General features: G+C 41.3%; 1 protein-coding gene across 1 annotated transcript in view; it reads left to right on the top strand.

The window, feature by feature from the left end:
* LOC145392427 (uncharacterized) overlaps positions 1 to 20,018 on the top strand; it is a 149,621-nt gene that overhangs the window by 73,013 nt on the left and 56,590 nt on the right. The window contains exon 10 of the mRNA XM_080266836.1: positions 2,363 to 2,580. Coding sequence (XP_080122962.1) covers positions 2,363 to 2,580 — 218 coding nt within the window. The remainder of the gene's footprint in view (positions 1 to 2,362; positions 2,581 to 20,018) is intronic.

Below are 20,018 nucleotides of genomic sequence, written 5' to 3'. Positions count from 1 at the left end.
GACATACATGGAAATCAAGAAAGGAAGCCTTACACTTCTCAGACTCTTCCACAGTCGTTTCTGCTATATGCCTTTTGTCATCCGACACAACTAGCACCTCTGGACCCTCATTTAGAATGACAAGTGTGTTGTTAGTAGCAGCAAAAGGGAAAGGAATGAACTTCCATGCATGGTGTGTTATAGCATTTCTCATAGGTACCCATATCAGGATGCCATCATGTGTCAACTGGGCTTCCAACAATGGGTAATATTCCAGTTGACTCATACCAAAAAGTGGCGTAAGTCCATGCTTCACCATAGCTACAAGAGCATTGATTAAAACACGAGTAGGAAGCAATTAAGCATTAACGCTATTCGAACTTGAATCGATAAAGCCGTCCACCATATTGGCTGCATGCAACTCCAAAGCAGTGACTGACTCATTGCGAGCATGTAAGTACTCAGTGATTAACACTAAGTTAGTTAGGGTTGGTAGGTTAGTTCGGATGTTGTTCACAACTCCTACGAGATGGTTGATAGTCTCATTTAGTGAACTCACCTAATTGTTCATACGTGTGTACAATTAGCCTGTTATTTGCCTTAGCCGCCAATGCCAAATCATGCATCTGTCTGCCCAATTGCACTACGTCCTTGTCTAGCGCCGTACAAAGAGCTTTTGAGACAGGATACCTAGAAGGTCCACAAGTCCTCTCTTGGTAAGTGCATGTACATGCTGGGAAAGATCAGAATCTGCACTAGGTACAGCAACATGTAATTTAGTGAGCCCGTCTGTGAGCCTATCTGTATGTCCAGTCTGAGGCCCGACTATTCAATGCAAGGTTTGTACGAAAACTTCACTGTCAGAGGTCATCAGCTGTGGGTCCGGGTTAAATGACTTTTCTATTTCCAACAGTTGCTGTTTGAGGTTAAATAATCCCTCGAAGGCATCTTTAACAGCACCTGAAGCTTGGAGGTAGTCTTCCATTGGATAGTGGACGCATACTGCATCTTCTACCACCATGACTTCTCCTAGTGGGTTCTTCAGGGCTCCAGGCATCAGTGCAGTCTTGTCCATGTCCGACATCGTTCCAGATGTCCACCCCAAGCAACGCGCGAGGAGTACAAGCCACAGGCACATTTTCTGCAAGAGAAGATACTCCCTTAAATGCCCTTGCTGTGGGATCATAGCTTGCTGCGATACTCTTGGTTAGGGATAGGTACGGACGATGACATAGACTGCGATGAAGACAGAGGGGACAACACTTCAGATGCTTGGTTAGTTAGGCCTAGCTCTTGACTTACTGGTTTGATCCTGTCAGCATGTACTATCTCCTGAGTTGCATTAGCATCATCCCTTATTCTATAAGTATGTCTATGCACTCGTTCCATTATGGTACATAGTCTGCGTAACTCAGGTTTGAGCTTGGAAGTTCTGTCAGGATTGTGGATCATTACCTTCTGGCCTACCTCCAGCGTCTTTTCTTGGCTACCTTTGTGTTGTTTTGCCATCATCTCCGCTCTTGAGACTTTTAATCTTTTCCGTACCTCACTATGTATGAAACGGAACTTTGCAAGTTGGACATTGTTGTAGTCCGCTTGATTGTCCACTGGAGTAGGAGGTCCAGCTAGCAAATCATAGGGTAACACCTTCTCCTCCCCATAAAGGATGTAATAAGGAGACTTCCCAGTTGAATTGTCTGAGGAGTTGATGGCCGCTGCTACGTGCTGTAACCAGTCTTGCCAGTTATCCTCCAATAAGTTGATCGCTGGTCTCAAGACTTCCAATATCTTCCTGTTTGTTCTCTCCATAAGGCCATTGCACTTGGGACTGTGAGGCGTAACAAAGACTTGCTTTACCCCATATGTATGACAGATTTCTTGTAATGCTTGGTTACGAAACTCACTGCCGTTATCGCTGAGCAATACCTTGGATGTAGAGTATGGACAAATCACTGAAGTTACAAAAGCGTGCACCACCTCCTCTGCAGTTTTCTTCTGTAAAGGTGCTAAAACAGTGAATCGTGAAAAATGGTACACTACCACTAACACATAGTGTGAGCCTTGACGACTTCATGCATTGACAATAGATCATTGGAGACTGTATCCCAAGGTTTTCTGGTAGGGGATACTCCAAGATGGGGATTGGAGGTCCAGCCGTTCCTCGGATTTCCGCACACTTGATAAATTGACTAACATTGGCTTTTATGCCCTTCCTCATGGTCGGCCAATAGTACTTCTTTCTTGCCTCACGTATGCATCTGTCGCGTCCGGGATGACCCGCTTGAGGCACGTCATTAACCAACTGTAACACGGCTCGCTGTAGAGTAGCAGGAACATCCAACTGATATATGGTGTACTTCCCTGGGGGTGTCTTATACAAAAGACCCCATTGAAGGTGGAAGTGAGTCATTGGTACCGGAAGTTCAAGTACACAAAACTCGTCGCCAGACTCCAAGGCATAGATGACTTGAGACCATATCGCATCCTTACGTTGTTCCTCTTTTACCGTGTCCAAGGAATACCCAGCAAGAGGGATATCCTTAAATATGGCAGCAGCAATGTTTCTACTCAGCGCATCAGCAACAACATTTTGACAGCCAGGTAAATATCTGACCTCTGAGTCAAACTCCATTACCTTGCTGTACCAATGCGTGACCTTACCCTGCAGGTTCTTCCCTCTGAACGAGTCACGTATGGGTGCATGGTCAGTTAAAACAATTATCCGGTAGCCGAAGATGATATCCTGGAAATGACTTAACACCCACAAGACTGCTAATGTCTCCAAGTGTGTCAGTGAATAAATCTTTTCTGGGGATCTTAGTGCCCTACTGGCATACACAATGGTGTGTGTTTTGCCTTTCTCATCCTTTTGCTGTGACACTGCTCCCAGTCCTGAATATGAGGCATCCATGCACATGTAAAAAGGTTGAGTGTAATCAGGAAATGCTAACACAGGTGCTTCTGTCATGGCTTTCTTGAGGTTGGTAAAGCTTTTCTCTTTAAGAGCTTATTTTCGAACGGTATTCCACAGGGAGATTAGCTATTGGAGGGAATGCCAGGTCAGTGTGGAATCCCAGGTCATAGGTCAGGTGCAGGAAACACCTGGGGATGTCCGTCAGGTGTCTGTGAGGGAGGAGGTGGTAGATAGGAATGTAGTCCAGGTGACGGAAATTAACTCAGCTACAGTACCAAGCAGACGTTCAACCAGTGAGAAGTATAACGAGTTAATAAATATAATACACGGAGGCCAAGATAGATATATTCCTTCAAAGCCGTTTAGAACTAATAATTCGGAACCTAGATGGTTAAACAACAGATTAAAATCTCTCATAGGCCAAAGGAAAGGAATATATAGAAAAATAAAACGTGGAGAGGAACACTTACGTAACCGGTACACAATTTTAAATAGAGAAGTAAAGAGGGAGATAAGAAAAGCAAAGAGAAGTTATGAAATTAAGGTTGCCAGTGAATCAAAAGAAAACCCCCAAGGGTTTTTATCAAATGTACCGAACGAAAAATAAAGACAGAATAGGACCACTCAGAACAGAATCAGGTGACATTACCAGTGAAGATAAAGGAATGTGCTCCATCCTAAATAATTATTTCATATCAGTATTCACCAAGGAAAATCTAAGCCTGGTCCCTCAAGCAGCAAATATTTACCATGAGAATACGGAAAATATTCTTAGTAAAATAACCATTAGTAAGGAGGACGTATTGAAAGAAATTAATAAGTTAAAACCTCAAAAATCGCCAGGTCCGGACGATATATATGCAAAAATTAAAAAAGAAACCAAAGAAGAATTATGTCAGCCACTTTTAACGTTATTTAATGACTCTTTAAGTTCAGGAGAAGTTCCAGAGGCGTGGAAAACCGCAAACGTAGTGCCCATCTTTAAAAAGGGTGATAAATCAGCAGCGTCGAATTATCGTCCGATAAGTCTAACGTCAATTGTAGGAAAAATGTTAGAGTCAATTTTGGCAAATAAGATTAGAGAACACTTAGAAAGATTTAATCTTATAAACGAAAGTCAGCACGGATTCAGGCAAGGACGATCCTGCCTCACAAATTTGTTGTCATTCTACTCGGAGGTCTATGAGGCAGTAGATAGCGATAAAGCTTACGATGTTATTTATCTGGACTTTAGTAAAGCTTTTGATAGGGTCCCACACGAAAGGTTAGTTAGAAAGGTTCGAGCACACGGTATAGACGGCGATATCTTAAAATGGATAGAATCCTGGCTGAAAGGACGAAAGCAGAGAGTATTAATAAATGGAACTAAGTCGGACTGGGGATTAGTAACTAGCGGTGTACCACAGGGTTCAGTACTCGGTCCCTTATTATTTATTATATATATAAATGATCTAGACTTAGGAGTCAAAAGCAGCATCAGCAAATTTGCCGACGATACAAAAATAGGGCGTATCATTAACTCGACTGACGATTGCCATAACTTACAGAAAGACCTCGATACATTGTCCAAATGGTCTAAAACTTGGCAAATGGAATTTAACGTTGAAAAATGTAAACTATTTTACGTAGGCAAGACAATTGGAGATACTAAATACAGCTTAGATAACAAAGAAATTAGCAAATCGGAATGCGAGAGAGATCTAGGAGTTATGATTAGTAACGACCTTAAACCTAGGCAACAGTGTATTAATGCGAGAAATAAAGCAAATAGGGTCCTAGGATTGATTTCGAGAAGCGTGAGCAATAGATCATCTAAAGTAATACTAAAACTTTATCTAGCATTAGTAAGGCCACATTTAGACTACGCAGTACAATTCTGGTGTCCTTACTATAGAATGGATATTAATTCGTTAGAAAATGTACAGAGAAGAATGACTAAAATGATACATGACGTCCGGAACCTGTCATATGAAGGCAGACTGAAAAGACTAAGTCTGCATTCGCTAGAGAGGCGTAGAGTAAGGGGAGACTTAATTGAGGTGTTTAAGTGGATGAATGGTATAAATAAGTGAGATATTAGCAAGGTACTTAAATTGAGCATACAGGATAGAACTAGAAATAATTGTTTCAAACTAGAAAAATTCCGTTTCAGTAAGGAAATCGGTAGAAATTGGTTTGGTAATAGAGTAGTAGACGAATGGAATAAGCTACCTAGTAAAGTAGTTGCTGCCTCTTCCATTGAGAGTTTCAAGCATAGGCTAGATAAGCATATGACAAATAAGGGGTGGATATAGAATAAAGAAAATCTTATAACCAATACTAATTCAAAAAAAATTTCTTTTCAGGTTAAACTATGATAGTCTCTATTCTCCTTTCACACTTTCCTGTAAAATGTCCACGCCAGTTTTTCTATACGGCGTGGTGTTCTTTCTGACTTTTTCCTGCCGGCTTCGGCTGGAGGGTTTGGAGGGCGGGGGAGAGCCTTCTTCTTTGCTGTCCTTATCTCATTCTAGTAGTTCAGTTACTCTTCTAGGAGCTGCCTAGCATGGGCCAACCGGCCTACTGCAGTTATCCTCTCTTCTTATGTTCTTATGTTCTGATGATCCCCATTTCCATGCAGCATCCTTCTTAAGAAGCATCATTAAAGGTGATGTGATAGTAGCATATCTGTGGACAAAGCTCCTGTAGAAGCCAGCGAGCCTGAGAAAAGAGCGAATGTCATCCTTGGATTTGGGTGTAGGGAAATTCATCATGGCAGTAACCTTATCCAGAACAGCCCTGATGCCATCACCATCAACTAAGTGCCCTAGAAATCTAATACATGTCTCCAGAAATTCACATTTTGACAGCTTGAATTTCAGACCTGCTGATATTAAGGTTTCCATCACTCGTTTTAACGTATTAAAGTGAGTGTGCATTTCTTTGCTCACAATTATCACATCATCTAGATACGCCAAGACGTCCTACCCTAACATGTCACCAAACAACTCATTTATCATCCTCTGAAATGTCAAAGGAGCATTATTCAGTCCAAAAGGCATCCAGAGAAATTCAAAGTGCCCACGGTGAGGCTAAAGGCAGTGATGGGACGAGACTCTTCAGTCAGCTCCACCTGCCGATACCCTGACGCTAGATCCAGGCAGATGAAAACGAACTGTAGTAAGTCTCTGAGATGCGGAATCAGATAATGATCCGGTATGGTTACTTTGTTCATTTGGCGAAAATCCACAACAGGTCTCATACCACCATCCTTTTTAGGCACCAGAATGAGCAGCGCATTCCAAGGTGAGGAAGGAGGTTGAATAACTACATCATGAAGCATCTTTTCAACTTTCTCTTCCACTGCTTTCCTTTGGCTGTGCAGTAGACAGTATACAGGCACATATATCAGATTTGTACCAGGGCACAAACCAATATGATGCTTCACCCTACCAGTCCTACCCAGTGCTTCTAAAGGAAGTGCCACTATGTCGGAGAATCCTTTAAGAAGAGCAAGCAATCGTGCTTTATGGTCAACATTATCTGTTACCTTCACGTATTGTTCTAGCAGATTTCCTATCCCAAGACGTGTAGGTTCCGATTGAGTCGTTGTTTGTGATGTAACTCCTGGAGAGATCACCGGTAAATCGTTGACTTCCCATACGGGGGCACCAAAGCACATCATGTCACCTACATAACAACCATCTTTAAGCTTAACTGCAACACCACTCATATTTGTGATGAAGATGGGCGTCGTCTGGTCTTGCCCGGCATTGCTTAGGGTTGACTCAAGCAACAATGCCTTATGTTTTACAGTCTCCGGTAAGCATGCCACCTCAGTTCCCACCAACACATCAGGTACTTGGACAGGAATTTTGGAGACAGTCTGACTGGTTAAGTGGTGATTCCCACTCACTATAGCCCTGACCTCCAGTCCATACCCTCCGTTTCTTGTTCGTCTGGTGCTTCCCTTGACCCTTCACTTGTCGGAGTTACAACTGGTTGAATGGCCTTGTTGGACGCCAATATCTACAGCTTTGGTTGCTGAGGGAACAAGGCCCATAAACTCCTTCCCATTAAAGGAAATGGAATGTCTCTGAGGGTGTATAACCACAATATACTCCTCCATAGACACAAGGCCCGATAACCCATCAACTGGCAGAGGGAAGTCCTCAGCCATATAGAATGTAGCACGTAATACAGGAGATCGTTAATCTGCCCTCAGTGTCAACGGTACCTGGCTTACGATCTTCATTTTACTCCCTGTCACACCTGTCAAAATCACATCGGGAGCTGATAACGTCCAATTTGTGTGAGGCATCAGATGTCTGAGCCTCTCCAGCACTTTACTAGAAATAATGTTTGCACATGAGCCAGTGTCCACTATCAAAGACACCTGGCCTTTCCCTATAATCCAAGGAATCAACAGCAGATCCACCGTTTTTATAGCTGCCACACATGCATTGGTGGACTGCATAATCTTTCGATTTATTTCAACGTGCGGCTCTGAGGTTCCCCCGAGTTTTCTTTATACTCAGTTGTTCCCTATTGGCAATGACAATTGGGCCATAGTCCGAAGGATAAGGACACTGCCCGTATATGACACACCATTTTGGATTTGTAGCCTTGGCCTGGTTATGCTGTGGAGGATCACTACTTAGTTGTTTGTTGCCTACCTGCTTTTCAAAACTAGGCCCAGACGTGGTGGTCGGGTTGGCCTTGGCTGCCTGGTGTGCCAACTTTTTAGCATGCCAAAACTTCTTATCTGTATGACCAGCCTCCTTACACACAGTACAGTATTTTCCAGTAGGGTTTTTCTGTGTGCACAGCTAAGACACTATCGCCCGCTCCTTCTGCCTTTGCTTTTAACCTGAGGTTCATGTCATGCAAGGCTATTTCAGGAGGTCTTTTCGTCTGCCTAAGTACCTTATCCCGCCTGGCAGGGGCCAAACATAGCAAGCACTGGAGGTATTCTCGTAGTCTAGCTACTCTTTCATAAGTCAATCCCCAAGTCATGTCTCGCCAACTGCAAGTTACCAAGGCCTTGTTAGCTTCTGCATAACATCTGCCTGCCTTCAAGAGGGCTTGGCGTTCGGTACAGCTTGGATACTGTTGCGCCCTGCTTATGAACCTAAACACCCACGCGTCTGATACATTACAGTTACTTTCAAAGGTGATGATTAGGGCCTACTTAAACTTCTCATAATCCTGAGCAGTAGGACCAGTCTGAAAAAGCGAGGCCTCTAGCATTTCTGCTGCTTGGGAATTTGGCTTAATGTGTGCTTTAACATCCCAAATCTTTTCCCCATCAGTAGCTAGCTTCAACCTATTTATCTGAGCTTTGCAATCTCTTCAGAACCTATATATGTCATATTCATCCTCCCCAGTGAACTGCATAGTTGGCTGTGCGGTGGGTAATACCTTTATACAGTCTGGGTTTAAGGGTGACTGAGCAGTGAAATGTCCTTGTGATTGGCTGTATGAATCACTCTTGAGTGATAATCAAAGACGGTAAATAAAACCCACGCTTGTAGACAAAGAATATAATTACCAAACAGTTTCGGTGGACACTGCCACCATCTTCAGTGGTCAAGATAGAGAGAGGGAGTGACATATTGACAATACAAGGGCTCCTTTTTATGTGTCTGTGTGTGTGGAAGGATGGGGTAAAGGTGAGGTGGGGTGAAGTGGATTGTAAGCGAGGATCAACCCAAGGGGGAAAGGGAGGGGACATCACCAGGCAGGTCAGGTGTAATTCCTATCTGACCTCACCTGCGTCGGTGCGGGAAGGGACATTTCCACTAGGGACCTCATTATAGGATCTAGCTTGTACATTCGAAGTCACATATAATTTTACAAGTTCTATGAAACTGTCAGCTGGCATACACAATTCAATGTCACATTCTGGCAGTTTGTTAGCTACAAATTCCAAAACATCATTAATGGGAACTTTGGTAAACAATGAATAAATATCGAAGCTAACCATTTTACAGGAGAAAAAGTCAAGTGATTTTATTTTCTCTATAAAGTCCGAAGAGTTCTTTACGTGTGCTGGGGATACCGTACATACTACAGGGGCTAATTTATTGGCAAGAAATTGTGATAACTTATACGTAAAGCACCCACACTGTGAAATTATGGGACGCAATGGAATATTAGCTTTATGGGTCTTTGGTAATCCGTAAATATATGGTAATTTAGGGTTGATCTCAATGAACTTATTGATATCTACTGTACATTAGGCAAATTTGTTAACACTTCTTTCGGTTTCTTGTTAAATGCTGATGCAAGTCTCTTTAGACGGGAGGACCGTAATTTTTCTTATGTTGTGGTATCACTCAAAAGATGGTTCATTTTATATTCATATTCAGTTTTGTCAAGAATAACCACTGTATTACTTTTGTCTGGTTTAGTTATGAAAATGTCTTCGTTTCTCCGTAATTTGGTGAGAGCAGCACGAAATACAGAGAAAATAGACATTGCCGTTATTAGTGAAACTTGGATGAATACAGACACTCGAGAATTTTTAGCAGAATATCAGATAAAAGGCTATAATATTTTTGTGTCAAACCGTCAGGGAAGAAAGGGGGGAGGGGTAGCTATTTATGTAAAGGATTCATTAATCTGTTATAATAAAGAAGACATTAAAGTAAATAGGGACACAGAAAGTGTCTGGGTTGAAATTAGTAACAATAGGGAGAAATTAGTCTTAGGAGCAATTTACAGATCTCCAAAATTAAGTAGAGCTGATAGTAAATACCTTTGGGAGGAAATGAGGAAAGCATCACAGTCCAGCTTAGTAATAATTGTAGGGGACCTTAATCTGCCAAGGATAGATTGGAGAATTCAGACAGGAGATGCAGAGTCAGATGAATTTCTAGAGGTAGTACAGGATAATTTCCTTTATCAGTATATAAGGGAGCCCACCAGAGGTAATAATATACTAGATTTGGTTTTAGCTAATAAAGAAAATATCATTAGTGATATAGAGGTTGGTGGACGACTTGGTAATAGCGATCATGAAGAAATTAAGTTCAAATTTATTTGGGATGTCTGTTCCACTAAAAATACCTCCACCGTTCCTAATTTTCGTCTAGGAGATTTCGATGGCTTAAGAGCTTATTTTCGAACGGTATTCCACAGGGAGATTAGCTATTGGAGGGAATGCCAGGTCAGTGTGGAATCCCAGGTCATAGGTCAGGCGCAGGAAACACCTGGGGATGTCCGTCAGGTGTCTGTGAGGGAGGAGGTGGTAGATAGGAATGTAGTCCAGGTGACGGAAATTAACTCAGCTACAGTACCAAGCAGACGTTCAACCAGTGAGAAGTATAACGAGTTAATAAATATAATACACGGAGGCCAAGGTAGATATATTCCTTCAAAGCCGTTTAGAACTAATAATTCGGAACCTAGATGGTTAAACAACAGATTAAAATCTCTCATAGGCCAAAGGAAAGGAATATATAGAAAAATAAAACGTGGAGAGGAACACTTACGTAACCGGTACACAATTTTAAATAGAGAAGTAAAGAGGGAGATAAGAAAAGCAAAAGAGTAGTTATGAAATTAAGGTTGCCAGTGAATCAAAAGAAAACCCCAAGGGTTTTTATCAAATGTACCGAACGAAAAATAAAGACAGGATAGGACCACTCAGAACAGAATCAGGTGACATTACCAGTGAAGATAAAGAAATGTGCTCCATCCTAAATAATTATTTCATATCAGTATTCACCAAGGAAAATCTAAGCCTGGTCCCTCAAGCAGCAAATATTTACCATGAGAATACGGAAAATATTCTTAGTAAAATAACCATTAGTAAGGAGGACGTATTGAAAGAAATTAATAAGTTAAAACCTCAAAAATCGCCAGGTCCGGACGATATATATGCAAAAATTAAAAAAGAAACCAAAGAAGAATTATGTCAGCCACTTTTAACGTTATTTAATGACTCTTTAAGTTCAGGAGAAGTTCCAGAGGCGTGGAAAACCGCAAACGTAGTGCCCATCTTTAAAAAGGGTGATAAATCAGCTGCGTCGAATTATCGTCCGATAAGTCTAACGTCAATAGTAGGAAAAATGTTAGAGTCAATTTTGGCAAATAAGATTAGAGAACACTTAGAAAGATTTAATCTTATAAACGAAAGTCAGCACGGATTCAGGGCAAGGACGATCCTGCCTCACAAATTTGTTGTCATTCTACTCGGAGGTCTATGAGGCAGTAGATAGCGATAAAGCTTACGATGTTATTTATCTGGACTTTAGTAAAGCTTTTGATAGGGTCCCACACGAAAGGTTAGTTAGAAAGGTTCGAGCACACGGTATAGACGGCGATATCTTAAAATGGATAGAATCCTGGCTGAAAGGACGAAAGCAGAGAATATTAATAAATGGAACTAAGTCGGACTGGGGATTAGTAACTAGCGGTGTACCACAGGGTTCAGTACTCGGTCCCTTATTATTTATCATATATATAAATGATCTAGACTTAGGAGTCAATAGCAGCATCAGCAAATTTGCCGACGATACAAAAATAGGGCGTATCATTAACTCGACTGACGATTGCCATAACTTACAGAAAGACCTCGATACATTGTCCAAATGGTCTAAAACTTGGCAAATGGAATTTAACGTTGAAAAATGTAAATTACTTAACGTAGGCAAGACCATTGGAGATACTAAATACAGCTTAGATAACAAAGAAATTAGCAAATCGGAATGCGAGAGAGATCTAGGAGTTATGATTAGTAACGATCTTAAACCTAGGCAACAGTGTATTAATGCGAGAAATAAAGCAAATAGGGTCCTAGGATTTATTTCGAGAAGCGTGAGCAATAGATCGTCTAAAGTAATACTAAAACTTTATCTAGCATTAGTAAGGCCACATTTAGACTACGCAGTACAATTCTGGTGTCCTTACTATAGAATGGATATTAATTCGTTAGAAAATGTACAGAGAAGAATGACTAAAATGATACATGACGTCCGGAACCTGTCATATGAAGACAGACTGAAAAGACTAAGTCTGCATTCGCTAGAGAGGCGTAGAGTAAGGGGAGACTTAATTGAGGTGTTTAAGTGGATGAATGGTATAAATAAGGGAGATATTAGCAAGGTACTTAAAGTGAGCATACAGGATAGAACTAGAAATAATGGTTTCAAACTAGAAAAATTCCGTTTCAGTAAGGAAATCGGTAGAAATTGGTTTGGTAATAGAGTAGTAGACGAATGGAATAAGCTACCTAGTAAAGTAGTTGCTGCCTCTTCCATTGAGAGTTTCAAGCATAGGCTAGATAAGCATATGACAAATAAGGGGTGGATATAGAATAAAGAAAATCTTATAACCAATACTAATTCAAAAAAAATTTCCTTTCAGGTTACACTATGATAGTCTCTATTTCCCTTTCCCACTTTCCTGTAAAATGTCCACGCCAGTTTTTCTATACGGCGTGGTGTTCTTTCTGACTTTTTCCTGCCGGCTTCGGCTGGAGGGTTTGGAGGGCGGGGGAGAGCCTTCTTCTTTGCTGTCCTTATCTCATTCTAGTAGTACAGTTACTCTTCTAGGAGCTGCCTAGCATGGGCCAACCGGCCTACTGCAGTTATCCTCTCTTCTTATGTTCTTATGTTCTGAAATCATCTAGGAATGGAATCAAGAGAATTAAAGTGTTTCACTCACCCACTCATTATCATTCCTCCTAGACATGGAAAAATCTCTCGATTATTAAATATGGAGGCAACGAGATCCAGTGCAACATTATTATTTGGTTTTAGTGCAAAAGATAATCCATAACTGAGAACTTGTTCTTCAACTTTTGTGAACACATAACATGATAAATTTATCATCTAATGTCTCGTCTTATGTGCTCACATAAGATGATAAATTTATCATGTTATGTGCTCACAAAAGTTGAAGAACAAGTTCTCAGTTATGGATTATCTTTTGTACTAAAACCAAATAATAATGTTGCACTGGATCTCGTTGCCTCCATATTTAATAATCGAGAGATTTTTCCATGTCTAGGAGGAATGATAATGAGTGGGTGAGTGAAACACTTTAATTCTCTTGATTCCATTCCTAGAAGATTTCGTGCTGCTCTCACCAAATTACGGAAAAATTAAGACATTTTCATAACTAAATCGGACAAAAGTAATACAGTGGTTATTCTTGACAAAACTGAATATGAATATAAAATGAACCATCTTTTGAGTGATATCACAACATAAGAAAATTTACGGTCCTCCCGTCCAAAGAGACTTGCATCATCATTAACAAGAAACCGAAAGAAGTGTTAACAAATTTGCCTAATGTAGATATCAATAAGTTCATTGAGATCATCCCTAAATTACCATATATATATACGGATTACCAAAGACCCATAAAGCTAATATTCCATTGCGTCCCATAATTTCACAGTGTAGGTGTTTTACGTATAAGTTATCACAGTTTCTTGCCAATAAATTAACCCCTGTAGTAGGTACAGTATCCCCAGCACACGTAAAGAACTCTTCGGATTTTATAGAGAAAATAAAAGTACTTGACTTTTTCTACTGTAAAATGGTTAGCTTCGATGTTCATTCATTGTTTACCAAAGTTCCCATTAATGATGTTTTAGAATTTGTTGCTAACAAATTGCCAGAATGTGATATTGAATTGGGTATGCCAGCTGACAGTTTCACAGAACTTGTAAAATTATGTGTGACTTCGAATGATTTTTCATTTAACAATAACTTCTACATGCAACGTTTTGGTATGGGTATGGGTTCTCCATTGTCATCCATTTTAAGCAATTTATATATGGAGTATTATGAAACGGAACTACTGCCACTAGTTTCTCCCCCTCAACTCATTTTGTTTCATTATGTTGATGACATATTTTCACTTTGGCCTTCAGCACTTGATTATTATGACTAGTTTTTCACACACCTAAATAATCTTGTTCCTTCCATTAAATTTAAAGTTGAGTTGGAGAATAGAGGTGTTCTTCCCTTTCTTGATGTACTGGTGATGAAGAAAAATCATTCACTTAGCTTTACGGTGTATAGGAAACCAACAAGTTGTAACCTGTTCATTCATTATTTTCCGTATCATCAGTCTGCCACAAAATTGTTATCTCAACAATGTTCCTTAGAGCCCTTAGAATTTGCAGTCCAGAACATATACAAGAAGAAAATAATCTCATTTGGGAAATCTTCGAAAACTAAAGGTATCCCAAATGGTTCATTAAAAAAGCATACCTAAAAGCTAGGCAATCTTACTATGTACCTACAGACCCCACCACAGAAAAGAAACTCTTCCTCAGTTTGCCTTATGTTGCAGACTTGACTATGTTAAAGTTAATATGTTACAGTAGTGATGCAAATATAGCATTTCTTTACACCTCCAATGTTAGTAAAGAACAAATGTACAACATATTCAGAAGTAGGCATCTATAAAATTCCTTGCAAAGATTGTGAACTAGTTTACATAGGAGACACAGGTCGCAGTTTGGAAACACGGATTAAGGAACACAAGTATCGCATTAAAAGATGTAATTTAAATAATGCAATATTTAACCATGTTTGTGAAGCCAACCACAGAATTGACTGGCAAGGTAGCCATCTACTGCATAAAAGTCATGACTTTCGGAAACGAAAGATTATTGAAGCCATGTGTATCCAAAAATACGAGAATTTCAACCTTAGTGAAGGCATGTACAAGCTAGATCCTATAATGAGGTCCCTAGTGGAAATGTCCCTTCCCGCACCGACACAGGTGAGGTCAGATAGGAATTACACCTGACCTGCCTGGTGATGTCCCCTCTCTTTCCCCCTTGGTATAATCCCCGCTTATAATCCACTCCACCCCCCCTTACCTTTACCCCACCCTTCCACACATGCATGCATAAAAAGAAACCCTTGTATTGTCAATATGTCGCTCCCTCTCTCTATCTTGACCATTGAAGATGGTGGCAGAGTCCACCGAAAATGTTTGGTAATTATATTCTTCGTCTTCAAGTGTGGGTTTTATTTACCGTCCTTGTGATTGGCTAACCGACACTACAGGAGGTAAGGTTTGAGGTACAGCAGTAGTAAGAATAGTGGTTGCCATGTTAGGTACATGCCACAAAGGAGGAGGATTCACCTGATTTTGCATGCCAATACTGTTAGTATTCAGGCCCCATGTTGAGCATAAGGAACATTAGCAAATAAATGGTATTGTCCTTGCTGTCCAAAAGTTTGTGGGGTGCTAAACAGGTTTGAGGTGTCAGTGGGTATGTGAGTGGTTGCATTAACCCGCCCCGTCCCGGCCACTTTTCGACCACTGGTACCCCCCAATCCCGGGCAATTTTCGACCTTTTTTTTTTTTGCTAAAACTTTCGCTTTTGGTGAGAAACATCGAAAATTCATAGAGAAATCGCTCACCTGAGGTTTAAAATACTCATTACAGGTAGGAGAGCCTCCTTACCTTACTGGGTTTTCTATCAGGGTGGCACCAAAGAAAACGAGTTCTATGGGAGGATAACTATTTCACACCACTCATAAACGGTATTTATTTATTTACTGTTACGAATTTATATGTAGTACAAGAGTATATTGGTTTTCAAGCAGTAATATAGGCATTATAAGCATTGGTTCACTCACTAATACCTGACCTTTTTTTGCCACATTACCTGATCATCATTTCTAACTGTTTCTTCCTCTAATGCTATGTAAAGTTTGTCCTCCACATTGTCATTGATTGGGGAATCACTCTGGCCCTGAATTTCGTACCGTGGCATGACATGGCTATACTGGCCAGGTCACTGATAACAGGTGAATTGCTGAGAAAAGGGCATGCAGGGGGGGGAGGAGGTCATGCTGGGTAAGGCATTGTCTCTGCCTGGCATCTTGTTGAGGAAGGTGTCCCGTGTATACGTACCAAAAATGACTCGCGAAAATTGAAAATTGTGGAAATTATGAGCCTTGCAATTGCAGGACGTTGAAGTACGTCCTCGGGAATAGCTGTGACAAAACGTGAGGACGTGGAAGTACGTCCTCGGGACGGCGCGGGTTAATATCAAAGAATGGTGGATCTTGTGTATTTGTTTGAGTGACCAAGGGTGTTGTTGCAGCCTGTTCAACGTCCACAGTCTCTTCTGCACTGAGTGTGCCTTCTTCAGTAAGACTAGTGGCCATTTCGGACGTAATTTGCCGTTCAGGAACTGTTTGATAAGTACGACCAGAACGTAAGTGTAAGGTGTTCAAGTCCTGTTCACTATCCAGTGTCCTGGCTACCTTCAATCCCAAGATGTCCCTTATTCATATCATTTACAGTTTCAATGCTTTTTTCCAAAGTCTCTGTCCATTCACGAAATTCTGAGTCTTTCATGGAGTCCAGTTCTGACTGTTCCTGCCCCAAGGAAACAGCTCCTTCTTCAGTGGTTGACTTTTGTGTATCTCCCCTAATATTTTGTCCCCACCTCTTCATCTTATCCATCTAATCCCTGTCAGAAATTATTCCCTTCCCAGTCACAGGAACTTAAACTGACACACAGATAGGTTAGTTATGGTTTTAACAATAGAGAATGGCACACAGATTAGATACACAGAAAACAGTATCTATTTAAGGGGAACTGAGAAACCTTTATTTTTCACACACATTTCCTAACTACCATGTGTTGATCGAAGAATGTGTCTTGTGGAAATATGCATGTACTCTACCTAGGTGTCAGTGCTGAAGATCCAGGCAGATCCGCACTGCAACTCCACACACTCCATCAGGTCTCGTCCCTCCAACCATACAAAGATGTTGCCTCCGCTCTCGTCCCGAGGTGACTAGCTCTCGGGCCCGCCTCTCACACTCACCTCACTATGCCACACCAGGGTTGCCAAATGTCCTCGGACGACACCACATCTCACACTGGCCTCGATCTCTATCTCTCTCACACACGAGCGAGATAATTTGCTAGTTCAGTTCTCATTTAAAGGCAGAGATAATCTTGAGTGAACGAGTTCACTACGAAAGCTGAGACTAATCTGACTGCCTCTGCCCCCAGCCTAGGAATGGGCTTAGGTCAGCTTATTTAGAGATGCCATGTCCCTTAGACATACTGGATATATACATGAGTTGAAGTGAGTTACAGCTCTACCATGCACATCTTGTATCTCAATAAGGCAGTATTAATTCCATGAGGTATGTTAATATAGATATATGTTTCCCCAAGACTTAAACATATGCTTATTTTATATCCTTCTATCACCTTCTTTCACTCTCTCTGTTTAACTCCGAAAAATGCTGGCTTTGCACGTCTGGGCGCTCATCTTATTCCCACACCACACTTACAGTGAAGTTGTGTTTGGTTATTCATCTTCACACTATATCACACACTCTTTAATAAAGAATAAACATCTCTGTAGGTAAAATGTAAAAATAGCGTCAGACTTAACTCATCATGGGAACGATGTTCAGCACCAGATCAAGTATACTGAGATATTTAACTTGAATATGAGAGTGTTACATACCAAGTAGGAGTAGGGGTAGACTGTAGCACCAGTCGAGCAGGGCAGTACACCCAAGATGGATGGAAAACTGATGACAGGAAGAGCTGGAACTTCCCGTTTCATCAGCCCTCAGGACTAGGTCCCGACCATCCCCCTTTGCTGAACATTTTCAGTGTCTCAGTAACACAGAGAGAAGGCCAGCATGCTCTCCAATACAAGTTTCTCTAAATATCAACACCAAACTACATGCACAATACACACTACATTTCCTTTTCCAAAATTAAAGAAAAAATTGCAGCGCAACATGTGACCCCAGAGTCCCCAGGGGGGGGACAATAAATGTCCCTACCTTCCGCCCGTCTCTCGGTGACGACTCGAGCTGCCTGGAACCAGTGTCTGACTCACTTCTTCTTTATTTCTGCAACATTCTCGGCCTTTCCTTTAACTTTCGTTCTGTTGGGCACCACCTCTCCTTCTCTAAACCTCGCTTTCTTTTTCTAACTAAGACTTAGCTATCTGAGGCAACTGATAGCAAACCCTTTTCTGTATCCTCCTACTTCCTCTATACTCATTTCAAAGCCAAAGGTGGCTGTTGTGTATATATTCTACGCAACGACTTATCTTGCTCTCGTGTTCCTGAACTCGATTCATCTCAATTCTCTACACTCTGGCTTCGGCTTTCCTGTCATTCTCTTACTAACTATATATGCACTGTTTACTTATCTCCTAATTCTACTGACCATCAAAAATTCTTTGACTATCGTACTTCTACGATGGAATACATTTTATCAATTTTTCCTTTCTCTGAAATCTCCATTCTAGGAGATTTCAATGTTCACCACCACCTTTGGCTCCCCTCTCCTTTCGCTGATCCACCTGGTGAACAAGCCTACACCTTCTCTATCCTTAATGACCTAGAGCAGCTTGTACAGCACCCTACCCGTATCCCTGACCGCCTTGGAGAGAGCTCCAACATACTTGACATCTTTCTAACAACTAATCCTTCTTCTTACACTGTTAATCTTTTCTCTCCAATGGGCTCCTCCGATCACAACCTTATCACCATAACCTGTCCTATTGCTCCGGTACGGCCTGTGGACCCTCCAAAGAAATGTCGTCTGTGGCACTTTGGCGATGCGGATTGGGAGGCCCTCAGGCAGTGCTTTTTTTATTTTCCCTGGAATGCTAATTGCTTCCATGGCCGGAAGCCATCTGAGTATGCCTTGTGCATTACGGAGGTTATTCTCTCGGGCATGTAAGCATACATTCCTTTCTCATTTCCTTTGACTAATGCAAGAAAGCCTTGGTTTAATCACGCTTGTTCTAATGCTGTCCGCAACAAGGAGAGGGCCTATAAAAGGTACGGGAGCCAACCCATCCCATGAATCACATCTTTTATACATTTCTTCCCGGAATCATGCTAAGTCTGTTCTTCGCTCTGCTAAAAATAATTTCTTCCATACTAAATGCTCTCAACTCTCCAATTCAAATTCTTCCCTCTCCTTCTGGCACCTTGCCAAAAACCTTTCTAACAACTTTACCTCATCATCCTTCCCTCCTTTTTTCTACTCTGACGGCTCTGAAGCTATTTCTTCTACTGATAAAGCAGATCTCTTTGTTCAGACTTTCTCCTCCAATTCCACTTTAGACAATTCCAGCTCTGTTCTTCCAACACTTCCTCTGATTTCCATGTGGCTGGCATTAAAATGTCTTCAGCTGATGTATTTTCTGCCATCACAGGCCTCAATACTAATAAGGCATATGGGCCTGATGAACTCCCTCCTGTTGTTCTCAAGAACTGTGCTTCTGTGCTTACACCTTGCCTAGGCAAACTCTTTCGCCTTTGTCTGTCAACTTGTACCTTTCCTTCTTGCTGGAAATTTGCTCTCATTCATACAGTCCCAAAGAAGGGTGACCATTCCCAACCCTCTAACTATCGTCCAGTTGCTTTAATATCCTGTATCTCAAAAGTTTTAGAGTCAATTGTTAATAGAAAAATTTTAAAACATCTTTCCTATCACAACCTTCATTCTGATCATCAGTATGGGATCCGTCAGGGACGCTCCACTGGCGATCTTCTCTCCTACCTTTCAGACCCCTGGTCATCCTCCTTTCGGGACTTTGGCGATAGCTTTGCCATTGCATTTGACATCTCAAAGGCTTTCGATCGAGTCTGGCATAAATCTTTAATTTCCAAACTGCCCCCTTACGTTTTCTATCCTTCTGTCTGTGCCTTCATCTCTAGCTTCCTTTCTGGTCGTTCTATAGCCGCTGTTGTAGACGGCCATCGTTCTTCTCCTCGATCTATCAACAGTGGTGTTCCTCAGGGCTCTGTCTGATCACCAACTCTCTTCCTTTTATTCATCAATGACCTTCTAAGCTGTACACATAACCCTATCCACTCATATGCTGATGACTCCACCCTTCACTTTTGTATTCGGTTCCCGCAAAGTCCATCTCATCAGTTACTTCAACAAACAAGGGATGAGGCTATGGCACACCTAATGTCTGACTTGGCTCATAACTCTGACTGGGGTAAAAATAATATTGTTGTTTTTAATGCATCAAAAAGTCAGTTTTTACACCTATCAACCCGACAAAATTTCCACAGGTATGCCCACTAACGTTTAATAATATTCAGCTTAATCCTGCATCATCCTTGAACATGCTTGGGGTTTCATTTACTTGGG

Source organism: Coenobita brevimanus, chromosome 22 (genome assembly GCF_032717465.1).
Source record: "Coenobita brevimanus isolate Jiangsu-jjx chromosome 22, ASM3271746v2, whole genome shotgun sequence".
Taxonomy (NCBI): Eukaryota; Metazoa; Arthropoda; class Malacostraca; order Decapoda; family Coenobitidae; genus Coenobita; species Coenobita brevimanus.
The sequence above is the reverse complement of the archived record's forward strand: the minus strand, read 5'-3'. Positions and strand labels throughout refer to the sequence as shown.